The sequence below is a fragment of the Danaus plexippus genome (genome assembly GCF_018135715.1).
Source record: "Danaus plexippus chromosome 13 unlocalized genomic scaffold, MEX_DaPlex mxdp_40, whole genome shotgun sequence".
In the NCBI taxonomy this organism is placed as follows: domain Eukaryota; kingdom Metazoa; phylum Arthropoda; class Insecta; order Lepidoptera; family Nymphalidae; genus Danaus; species Danaus plexippus.
The window spans coordinates 258,443-271,127 of record NW_026869850.1 but is presented as its reverse complement, the minus strand read 5'-3'; the positions used below and the strand labels follow the sequence as shown (position 1 = coordinate 271,127).

General features: G+C 29.5%; 1 protein-coding gene across 2 annotated transcripts; it reads left to right on the top strand.

Moving 5' to 3' along the window:
- Window positions 1–2,681: 2,681 nt before the first annotated feature.
- LOC116770431 (putative inorganic phosphate cotransporter) lies at window positions 2,682–11,975 on the top strand. 2 transcript variants are annotated; one of them, XM_061527997.1, is made up of 11 exons: window positions 2,682–2,895; window positions 7,365–7,495; window positions 8,105–8,284; window positions 8,693–8,831; window positions 8,920–9,146; window positions 9,238–9,387; window positions 9,676–9,808; window positions 9,905–10,029; window positions 10,234–10,353; window positions 10,500–10,632; window positions 10,973–11,975. In XM_061527997.1, exons 1-11 carry the CDS (start codon window positions 2,859–2,861, stop codon window positions 11,023–11,025), a joined length of 1,428 nt encoding a protein of 475 aa, XP_061383981.1. In that variant the 5' UTR covers window positions 2,682–2,858; the 3' UTR covers window positions 11,026–11,975. The 2 variants fall into 2 exon arrangements, with proteins under 2 accessions (XP_061383981.1, XP_032517793.2); XM_032661902.2 differs by lacking the exon at window positions 2,682–2,895 and adding an exon at window positions 6,175–6,268.
- The last annotated feature ends 710 nt before the right edge of the window (window positions 11,976–12,685 follow it).

Below are 12,685 nucleotides of genomic sequence, written 5' to 3'. Positions count from 1 at the left end.
ACTCGGAAAAGATTACATTGGTACTTGCCAGGTTTCAAACCCACGCCCTCATGTATGAGAGGCGGGCCTTTAACCTCCAGGCCACCACGACTATATTTGTTTGTTGTGGTATAACTTTATTTATATAGTGATTTTCATTATTGTTTTTGAAAAAGGTTTTTTTTTTTTTTCAAATTATGTCTATTTAACATTAGAATTTTTTTATATTCTAAGAGGGCAAATAAGCATATGAACTACTAAAGGGAACTAGTCGCCATCGCTTATGGAAATCTGCAAAAAAATGAGTGGTGCGGATGGGTGGCTGGCTTTGTTCGTGGAAGAGCAGCCTTAATACCCGATATTTGAAAGACTCCATGGTGTAGCTCTTTGAGCGAAAGATCGGTCCTCCTTTAGACGGTAGTCTCCTGGATGTGTCCACAAAGACAGTTGACTTCGATGTTACCACTATGGGTTCTGTACAAGAACGATTACATGCGTGTGAGCTACCGTTAGCCACCGTTAGCTACCGTTATCCAAAAGAAAGGATGGGAAAAAGACAGGGTCACCAGAGTTCTCACTCATCGGATGAAAGGCAGCCATTAAAGACTACTTCTCGCCGAGTTTCTGTGAGAGTGTGGTACTTCCTTGGTCGATCCAGCTCAGGTTCGAACTGTAGTAATATGGCCATAGCTAGGATCCACCACCTAAAAAGTATTGATAATTAGACAGATTAGTTTACAAACTACTTCAAATTTGAAGGAAATTACGTGACACTCATTTCGACTTTTAATAAAAGTCACTACACTTTTGATATTTATTGTGTACTATCTATAGCATGAATTTTTTATCTTATCATACAATCTTTAAATCATACTGCTGTTAACTTCGAAAAAAACGAATTCTTTTTATGTACAAAAAGCATACATATTTGTTCGTCTGCTATAAAAGGTATTCCAATATACACACCACTCTTCAGAGGTTTTACCTTAGAAACTGTAAAAATCGGTGGGCTGAGTTATGGCTTAGACGAAGTCAAACGTTCAGAGCCGGATATTAAATACGTAGAACCATGTACATGTTACATACAAATCGTACGATCAATCATTTACGTTTAATTATTACTGACATTTAAATGAAACTAATATTTACATGTGAATGTTTCACATCTCGTCAGCCCGTGGTCAAGGTTGCTGCAAAGTAACCGAAACGTCGGCAGTGTGTAGTTTTAAAAATATTAAAATAACGCGTAGTAATCCGAAAATATTAGTTTCATTTAAATGAATACACGCGACAGTCTAAGATCTCATGAATACTGACTATGTTTAAATTTGGGTACAATAAGTTAAAACTATATCGATATCATCTTATTATCAGCGGTATGAACATGACGCTATATTTTGATGATTTTTTTAATGTATTTTTTTAACATATTTAAACTATTATGAAATCTAGAGAAGTAGATCGTAATACAAGTATTTCATATTTTTAATTGAACCATAATATTTTATATTTCTGAATTAAATTCGCGTTTTTAAGAATATTCACGTTTTTTATTTAAAATTTTCCATTTAGTGTAATATAATGTTGTTGATGAAAGTGAATCTAAATCCTTCAAAGTTATTATTTAAAGTTAAAAAATATTTCGATACATTTTTATTATAGAACAAGAATTGTTGACATATTACTATTTATATTATTGTATATATTTTACATTTCTAAATTTTGAGGTAAAATAACATGATTTTGTATTTTAATTGTAACTCCAAAATAACGGTTTATATAAAATATAATTCAGTTTGAGAGATAATCTTGAAATATTTCACTGTTTACAATAATCAATCCTAAACTATTGTAAGTTTTTTTAGAAAATAATATCTTGATTTTTAAAGAAGTATTTAGTCCTTAACCCTGCATCTCCACGACTTAACTAAATAAATGTCTCGTTTACTTAACCCATAAAGAAAGTTAAGAAGAGTCGCCGTACATCTATAAAATACGACCCACTGATCGATGGTTCCTGGCAAATATAGAATAATGAAAGTTTCGCTCATCAAACGACATTTAAGCAAGATTCAAGGTTATTCTATTTCCGTCGTAAAAGGCGTCATATAACATTTTAAAATTGTATTCGCTTTAAGTTGACACGGGAACGATTCCTTAGTTAATAAAATGATAAGCAACGCTTTATTGATAAAAAAATAATAAAACCTTGAAACTAAATATTTTTAATGTATCAAAATCGGAAATAAAAATTTAACATGTTTCGGAAGTAAAATTGCATTGCAATATTATAAATATTCATTAAAACAAAATCTCATACGATTATAAATGAAAGGTAAACGACCTCAGACAGATAAACAGAAACCGTACGTATTGATTTAGAAAAATCTTGACATTTATTTACACGGACCGATTTAAGATTCAATAGCGTTTGTTTGTCTCTATAAATAATATTCAACTATTTAGTTTTCGTTTCGATACTTTATTCTCTATTAATGAATTCCTTTTAAAATAACAAAATTTCCCTTCATGGTTTTATTTATTGAGTTATCTTTTATTGCATCTATATCAAGCCAATCAAACAATACAAATATATTACTAACATCATGAATACTAAAATATTGAATCAAAATCGGAAGGATATCCGCGGTATCAAAGGATCTAGGTGCTATATATAAGAATGCCGTGAGCGGCGCGGGCGCACTGCGCCGCTTCCTGCACTGCCAAGGCGCTGCCCTTGTCGTGTCCGAGTAGACGCAAACGAATAGTTAGTCTCTACGCGAGTGGACTGTGAAGTTTAGTTAAATTAATTTAACGGACCATTCCAATTAATTGGACTATACTCTTCTGTTTCGAAGAACTATTCGGCTTATTCTAAGATGGGCGTCGAAAATGATACACATTTGGCAATACCAAGTAAGTTTTATTATAAATATATTTTGAATGATAATTTCTTTTAATTATTAGTACAGTTTATTGACAACTAAACTTAGTTTATTATTTACTGCAATTAATATATACCTAGTATACATAGCTGTTATAACAAAAATTTTAATATATTATATTTTATATCTTAACGTGACACCTCCTTTTAGTAAACTCATAATAACCCAAAAAGTGTTGTATTATAATATTATTGCTATAACAATTTTATACTAATATTTAATTCGGATCAATGAATAATCCTAACTTAAAGTTATTAAGACAAAAAAATCTTTCTATAAAATGTGTTCTCATATTTTCTATATTAATTTATTTCACTCTGCACATTGCTCTGTTTTTGTTTTTGTTATAATAAAACTTAAAATCATAAATCCTTCGTAATTTGATCCAAAATTATAAATCCACGTTTATAGCTAGTAACATTAAAATCATTTTATCATAAATCAACTTCTGTATCGCGAAACATATGACACTAACTTTTGTTGGAATTTAAATTTGACAGCAATTTATAGTAAAATTATTCACAATTATTCATATAATTGTAATGTGAAATTTGTGTTTGTCTGTTTTTTCCAAACAACCATTTCAGCCTCCGTTACATTAGAAAGAAAAATTCAATGAAAGTAGTTTGTTGTCTTAATTGTTTTGTTAATTGATTAATAATAAAACGTTAAAAAAAGATTTAATTATTGAAAGTTAGTATAACACAATGAATTTATTATGAAAAGAGCCATTAGTAAATCAATATGATCATACACCACCTTAATATAGTTAGTTATTAAAATGTCAACAAAAAAAAACGACTGCTATAGAATCGTACCTATAGTTGACATTGTTACAGTTAAAAATAATTAAGTCTGAATCGTGACATAAAAAACTTAATTATTTTATTGTATACCAAGGGAAATGATTGTTATACTAATTCTAGTTTGACTGTAGTACAATTCTATTTGATTCAGATAAATAAATGATGTGGGTGACAGCACTTAATAAATACGTTAAACAGTAAACAAAACACTTACATACTTTATATATATCATATATGTATATCTGTGTGTGTATGTGTGTTTTAACGATTAATTGTTTTTTTTTTGTTTAAATACACAAATTTATCGTGACAGATCAGACAGACAGCATCTCATGCAATATACGTTAGAATATCTGTTATATCTGTTAAGATATTTTCGTGATGCCACAATACGAATTATTTATTTTCAGTCACCTCAAACACCGGAGGTTTCTTATTTGCCTTTTCGTTTTTAATATTACAAGTTCCTATCATTGTAAACAGTTTCTACCTCCGGAATTCTAAGTAATAATTAAGTTAATCTCCGTGTGTCAGTAGTTTTTTTTTGTAATGGTCGCATTTAATTTTTATGCGAACAGTTTTACCGGTTTTTTGGTTTGCTGACTTTATTTAAATATATTTTTGTTGAAAAAAAAACTTTTTTTAAGATTTTTAATATCGGTGTAATTATCTGTATGACAATAAAATTGCGATCACATCATTAGATCACAGCCATTATGTAAGCAAATTAATTTCGAGGTCACTTCAACTGGCGTACCCTTGTAGGTTGAAAAATGTTAGGATTTCTTTTGTATTATCAACGTTTTCAACAAAAGATGCGCTTCACAGAAACCCATTTGCTTTTTCATTCCCTACAGTTTAGATAGGATTAATTAAGAAAGAAAAGTTGTGTGATGTTATTCGTTTCAAAATCTTTCTTCGAAATTGTTTAAAATATAGCCGATAAAATTTAAGTACTTATAATGAAAAATTATTAAAACATTTTATTATAATCATTTACTGCACTGCACTGACTGAATCCAGGTTATGGACGTCGTTTTGAGAGTACTCAATATATTAGTAGATAAAAATAGACCAGAGTATACACTGAAATTACTTGAAACATTATAATTTACCTAATTTAAACTTTCTCGTCGCTTTAATTCTTAACCCTGAATCGTGACATTATAAACGCAAAAGTGATTTGAATATTAATGTTCATTTTCCACTCAACACTTATAATACAACGTAACTGTAAGCTGAAACTTTAACCTCATATTTAAATACTTGCCTTTTTTATTTCTAACAATTCTCTTTCAAACGATTTAACAGTTTTTCAATTAACGATACTTTAGAAGTTATGGACCAGAACAAAATTTATGAGTACAGCATAGATACAAATACATAGAACTGCAACCTAATCTTGTCGTTTCTTCATAAATTAAAAACTTCACTCGTATATTTTGTTATATACAACCTAACTATCGACATTTTTAACTTCAGAGTTATATTATTAAATAGGCGTAAAAAATAATATCAAAGGATTTGAAGATATACAGCATATTTCTATAAACTAACATATTGATCTCGTTGGCCACTGATATATGGTTACCTCAAAGGAATTGCAACTTCGGATAAATTGTAGCATAATAGACATACGCAAAGTTTTGTGGAAGTTGAAAAAAATTACTAATGTACACAACACGATTTCGAAATGATTTAAGTAAACTTTAACATGCCCAAAACCATTTAAACTCAATTTATAGATTAGAATTCATTAGATTCTTAGCATCTTTTTAATTTTAGTACAGGGTTTTAATAACGAGTTAACTTATTACTAGGCGAATTATATTTAATTGAGTAATAATAACATTATTAATTTATTAATAAATAGTAACCCATTAATGAGAACAAAGAAGAATAATTAGTATTCCTTACTGATAGTATTTAAAGCAAGGAAATTAATTATTTTCAATATTTATCTAATTGCGTCAGACTTTGAATTTAGGAACAGCACAAATAATAAATACAAATTAGTTTTGATTAAATTTGACTAATAATTAATTGTTTAGATTGTCAAGGATAGTATCGTATATAGTACTGGTATCTTTAGGTATTTAAAGGTTGCAGCGTTTTAATTTATTTATAAATAGACATTGTTATTGACTAATTTAGAAAACGTTACCTTTATTGATTGTGTCACAAAAATACCTGCAAATGAGCTAGCTCAAAGTGTTGTTTTTCCATTATTGTGGATTTAAATTAAATTACAAGTAAGCATATAATGATGACCAGACATTTGTATTTGAATGTAGATAATTATCTTTTTATATGAGTTATTATCAAATAGCGATGATTATTTCTTCAAGATAATGATACAACTAGTATCTAAATTTATGGTTCTATGACATTTTATCATTTTCGCAAAGGAATAAAAAGAAATGATTAAGTGGAAAAAGTTATTGCTGTTGTTTGTGAAAATGGTTTATAAAATAGTGAAAAAAACTACAAAAATTAATGTGAGTCTCAATGTGTCCAAACACAGTAGCAGTTTTGACGGTAAGTGTGTTTGAATTACCACTCACGATAAAACGAGATTGATAAACAACTTTGTGATAGTGAAACACGAGGATTTAATGTTTTGTATTTAGAGATGAAATAATGAAAACGTTTCAAATAAACGACACAAAAACAGACAAACAAAAAATTGCGAAGACGCTAAAAATCCACAATAAAACTATAGTAAATAAAACAACGCATCCTCCAATCACTGTAGGTACATAATAATAAATACTTTAAATTTCTATAAAATAATAAATAAAACAAAAATGTTCTTAATGAATTTCTAACTCTGATAGTGTTATATTTTTAATGGTTTGTGTTATGTAACTCATATCCCGTGAAGTAAAAACTAAACTGAATAAAACAATAATGAAAATGTATCCGTGAGAAATCGCCTTATGCAATGATTGCTCTGTGTGCTACAATTGAGACATACGATGACATTACATTTATTTCACGAGTGGTGAACGATTCAGATTAAAAGGTTTCGTACACCAATAAAGAGCCAATGAAATGGACTGTAAATATTAATGTTATAATCCGTAAAGTCTGCAGCACGCACGGCGTTCATGCAGACTTCACATACTCGTACAAAAGTGTAACAATGAATTTATATAATGGATACATTCAAACCACACATCGGATACACAGGTCATTAGATACGTGCGTTGCGTTACTACGACATGTAATCATATTTTGCCGAGATTCATACAATAGCAAATTGTTACTTGAATTTCAATACAAATTTATAGCATGAAAATTTGGGGTATCGGAGACATTAATACTTTAATGTTACATGTACAATACATGAATACAATCACTGTTTTTGAATGGAGTTGTGATTTGTCGTTATTTATAAAGATAATAATTAGCGCTGTCTGAACTTATGTAAAAGTATGTTCTGTGAACAGAAAAGATTAAATCTTATGGTTAATGCAGAATTAAAAGTTAATGCAAGTGAATATTTAACGCAAATAATGTAATTAATGATAAACTTTTCAAGAACGATTAATATGTAAAAATTGAAAATTTATTTGTTGTGTTAGACCTGGACCTGACTGTTACAATATTAACGTATTATCGGTTTATCCAGCGCGTATGTTTGGTGTCCGACATGTTGTTGTGTCGCTGCTCTTCCTCGCCACCGTTGTCTCGTACGCCACACGTGTCAGTATGAGCGTCACTATTCTTGCCATGACAAAAGAAAATAACTACGGATATCAGGTAAAAATTTCAGAGCTTACATCTAATTTATTCTTTGTTTATGAAATATGTCTCATGAAAGGGCCTTTTCGATAACATTATAAGAGTCATTGTGCGAATATGGAGTTTGAAATAGTGCTCTTTATTATAAAAGGTGATATGAATATACTTATAAGAAATAAAAATCTAGAAAGATTAAATTATTTATGAATTCAGGAACTTACAAATGAATTAATTTTACCATGAATTCGGAATAGAATTATCAACAAAGAAATATTTTGGGCGCATAACACAAAATTGTCTTACACCGTAGTTAAGATACGACTTTCTAATTTTCCGTATCGCAAAGTTTAATTAGAAACTTTGTAAACGTATAAATGCTACTTTTCCTAATGAAAGTTCGTAAACAGTTAAAATTTCATCCCCGCCCATCTAGAATTGGATTTTATTCGAAAATATTTTGGTTATGTTTATTAATGAGATGTTATCATATAACTCTTTGGATAAATGGTCGTTTCTATGTTATGTCCTGTTATTATAATTTTATTTTCATAATAAATTAAAACTTAATTTTTACCCCTTAACACTACTTAGTAAATTAGTTTCATTAAAATCATTTGGTCCGTACAGGTGTTCGATTGGAATAAAACAATTCAAGATACGATTCTATCTTCCTTTTTTTGGGGCTACATAGTTCTACAGATTCCAGCAGGTGTATTTGCTGGTCGTTTCGGTGGCAAGATGCTGATACTTGTGTCTATGATAGTGACCGGCTTGATTAACTTGATTGTACCGATCTCCGCAGTGAAGGTGAGTACTACATTACTTACTTTCAAATGATACGAAGTATAACTTACAGCAATAAATACGTTTGCACTGAAATAAAATAAAAAAAAGGATAGAATTAAAAGCAGTTGGAAATAAATGCTGACAAGTCAAGGTTTTAACGATTCAACAAAACGTCCATCAATTGTAGTCGTAAAAGAAAGCCTACCGTAATTCTTTTTTATAGATGCTTCGGAAGACCGAGACGAATTAGTGTAATTTGTTACTGATCCGAACCACCTCTTTAATGCCACATTTAACCCCTTCCTAATGACAGGCAAATTAAACTCTTTTTGTACGAACTTGAATTTATAGTGATATATTTAATTAACACTGGAAACAATAAATAACAATATCTTCTCGATTCAATTAGGATATTAAATTTTTTTTTAGGGAGATTGGATGGCAGTCTGCGGTTGTAGGATAGGTATGGGTCTTTTCCAAGGAATATTGTATCCAAGTCTTCATGGACTTCTGGGACAATGGGCTCCGATTACAGAGCGAAGTCGTATGGGCACCTTCGTATATTCTGGTAATATATGTCACTATCTAGCTTGATACGCCTGTAATATTTAATATTTATTTTATTTTTATCAGACATTCTATTTTATTTATCAAAGGATCACAATTGGGAACCGTTATCGAGATGATGTTGGCTGGTGTTTTGTCGGATAGTAAGTTTGGTTGGCCGTCTGTTTATTACGTTGCTGGCATTACCTGCATTTTATGGTCAGTTCTGTGGATCATATTCGGAGCTTCTAACCCCGCTGAAAGCAAATGGATATCTAAAGAGGAACGGAAGTATATTGAAAGCAACGCAGGATCCTCTAACGCTAACGAAAATAAAGTATACTTATGTTTAATAATAAATGTTTTATATAGTTATGGATATTACTAAAAGACTAAGCAGTGACATAAAATTTCGTGTGGTCTTTCAGAAAATTCCAGTACCATGGAAAAGTATTTTAACTTCATTGCCGTTTTGGTCAATTTTACTATCTCATTGTGGCCAAAGCCTCGGCTTTTGGACACTGCTAACAGAAATGCCGTCTTATATGGATAAAGTTCTCGGAGTAAATATAAAAAGTGTGAGTAGCTTTCTTACATTAAGATGTCATTTAATTTGTATTTACATAAATTTATTTTATCATAAAGGAACAGTTTATAATGCTATGTTTGTCTTTATTGAATAATATTATATATCGCTAAGCTTGACTTTATTAAAATTTATTTTGTAAGAAAATAAATTACAGTATTTAAATTAATATCTAATTTTTATATATTGTACTAAACTTTAATCTATATAATTGTAAAATTTCAAGATTTAAAAAAACCTTCATCACAATAACAAGTTATAATATCTACTTTTCTCTCAGACTGGTTACCTTTCGGCGTTACCCTACGTGGCCATGTATATCCTCAGCTTTGTATTCAGTTGGATTGCCGAATATCTGGTCAACAATAACGTCACCTCTCTCTCTTCCACGCGGAAGATCTTCAATACGATCGGTATTATTTTTTTGCTTTCAGAATAATGAACAAAATATTTGTATAAATATTACTTTTACCGCGTATCATGGTATCTGTAAAATAAATTTATTTCAGCATTTTGGGGTCCAGCCGCTTCACTGCTGGCTCTATGCTACATTCCCGCGGGCCACCTCACACTTGCTGTGGTTATGCTTACAATAACTGTTGGACTTAATGGAGCTCACTATGTTGGGTTTCTGGTGAGTTTTACTCTAAAACTAATTAATACACTATTAATAAACTTAATTAAACTTGTAATAATCTATTTTACGTCATAATTTTTTTTAAACATTATTTTTTTTATGAAATACAATATAAAAAGTAAACAATTGTAAAAATAAACTTAGCTCGTTCAGGTAATCCGTCTCAAAGGAATAATTTTTTTATTTTGATATTGCTTCCAGATTTCTCATATTGACTTATCGCCAAACTTCGCTAGTACCTTGATGGGTATCACAAATGGCTGCGGAAACATATTCTCTATAATGGCACCTTTAAGTGTGTCAGTCGTTGTCTCGGATGAGGTAAGGAAAATATGTTTTTTATATGTATATATAATACTAGAATTATATTTCAAATAACGCCCATATAGTTTATGACAACATTGTCTTTAAGTCAACTAATAATATATGTAATACAGATTAATTTTCATTATATATATTCATTGCAGAAAAGTGCAGCTGACTGGAGGAAAGTGTTCTTTATATCTATAGCCTTTTATTTTCTCAGCAATCTCTTTTTTATTCTCTTTATGTCTGGGAATGTTCAAGATTGGAATGAACCACAAAGCAAAAACACTATCGGTAAGTTTATTTGCTCCGTCATACTAATACTGTTTGCATGTTAATCAAAGTAATTGACATTCATATAGAAAATAGTTTTGATTGAAATTTACTTTTACATAAAAAATAATGATAAGGTTTTATGCAATGCGACCAATAAAGTCTAAACACTAAATGAGATTGAACGTCATCTCAAAACATTATAAATGATCCGGGTGATGTCTCGGAACGTCGAGTCATTCCTCATAAATTTTAAAGATTAATGGTTTCTCTAAATTCATTTCCAAATAATATTTAATTTATTCTGATAACTTATTAAACGTCTTAATTATTATAAATAAAAATCTTCAACATGTTACAGAGGAAGGAGAGAAAAAATCTAAAAAGGAGAAAACTGGAGAACACAAGTTTTAAAATAATTTTAAATCACTTCACACGAAGCGGACTAGTCATAGTAATTAAACAAGCAATTTGCTTCAACATGCTTGACAGTTTTGTGATATAAACACTTTACTTATATGTGATAGTGCAGTAAATTATGTTTTTATGCAGTTGGAATTTAGTTTGATAGACTCATCTGGATGATATCATGACAGGAGGTCCTTTTGTCATAAAAATATTAAGTTCAACAGGAAATATACCTAACGTAATATTATATGAGAAGAGATATTAAGTTTAAGGAGACGATTAAATGTGTACTACTTAATAGTAAATGAGATACAAACAAAGCCTCGCATTCTCGTGTGACATTCTTATTAATTAGTGTTTTTATTTAAAGAAGCCTTTAAATTTGTTTAGATAACATATGAATTCAAATTGTTTTATAATTTTTTTAACGGATGCGTGTTTATAGTTATAATAAATAAATATTTATTTTTGTAACACATAGTGAAGAATACCAAAGCTTACGATGTTAAATAATAAGATACTCCATTTACACTTATTAAATAAATGTAGGAAAAATCTTCAGATTTATCTAAAACTCTTTCATAATAATAGTGCCGCAAATTTTCTTTTCGCAACGCAATATAAGTTATAATAAAAGTCACATCACTTTCTTGCATTTTTGTATTCTCTGTTAGAATCTATTTAACTAGAAAATTGTTAATCAAAATATTAAGTTTAAACTAGTTACATCTAGATGTTAATCAATCAATGGACCCTCGGCTGGCTGGTGATTGAGTTATGACTTATGATGACATTTAAATTGTTTTCATTTATAATATTACCAGATTATCGCAAATTGTTATTCTTCATAGTTTTAAGTGTAATATATTAAAATGACATCTTTGTATGGTAATATGAAATATAAATTAATTTATTGTGAGTGCAATAAAGACAGTTTTATAAAAGAACTATTAAAACTTCATGTTTGGTGACAGTTCCACCTGCATACATACATACATATACATAAAGTAATGCCATGTAAAGGAAATAAATTATTGAAAAATTCCAAAATATCGCAACAATCTAAAACCGGTCACGATGCATCAACGTGACGCGAAACTTTAATAGATAATTTTATAGCCGTACCACAGCAATAACACAGACATTAAAGTTTTACATGATTCTAGGGAGAAAACTTGAATTAATTTAACAGAGAAAACTTTAAATTTCACCCGCAATATCTTAGTGGCAAAAACGTAATTTTTTAAACAAATTAAGCCTTTACATCTCGTCAGGTATTCAGATACTAGAACCGTAATTATAATAAAATAAAATTCGTAAAGTTATAATGATCGATGTACATACTAAGTTAGTTTTGTGTAACTTTTAAAACGTTTTATCTTTATGTGGAGAACATCTTACTTAAGAATTCTTCTCTACTCTAGTGTACCACAAAAAAAACTCCATAAAATAAGTTTAAAGCAGAGATGAATATAAAATCATATTTTTAACAATTTGGTGTTCGCTTTGAAAACAGTAAAAAAATCTTGTTTTAATTTTTTGCTCTAATACTGCAAAAATAATATTTTTTTACTCGTTAAAAATAATTCATTCCTTTGACAATGAAATGAAACGAAATCCTGAAAACCCCAGTTTTGTGGAATTTTTATTACAAGTGAGCGATAAT

What these genes read in the sequence shown, in the direction of transcription:
- LOC116770431 (XM_032661902.2), top strand. Translation starts at nt 6,190, where the DNA reads ATGGTTTATAAAATAGTGAAAAAAACTACAAAAATTAATGTGAGTCTC. An exon ending in CTCACTATGTTGGGTTTCTG is followed by an intron (nt 10,030 to 10,233) that starts GTGAGTTTTACT and finishes TATTGCTTCCAG; the next exon opens with ATTTCTCATATTGACTTATC. An exon ending in CAGTCGTTGTCTCGGATGAG is followed by an intron (nt 10,354 to 10,499) that starts GTAAGGAAAATA and finishes TATTCATTGCAG; the next exon opens with AAAAGTGCAGCTGACTGGAG.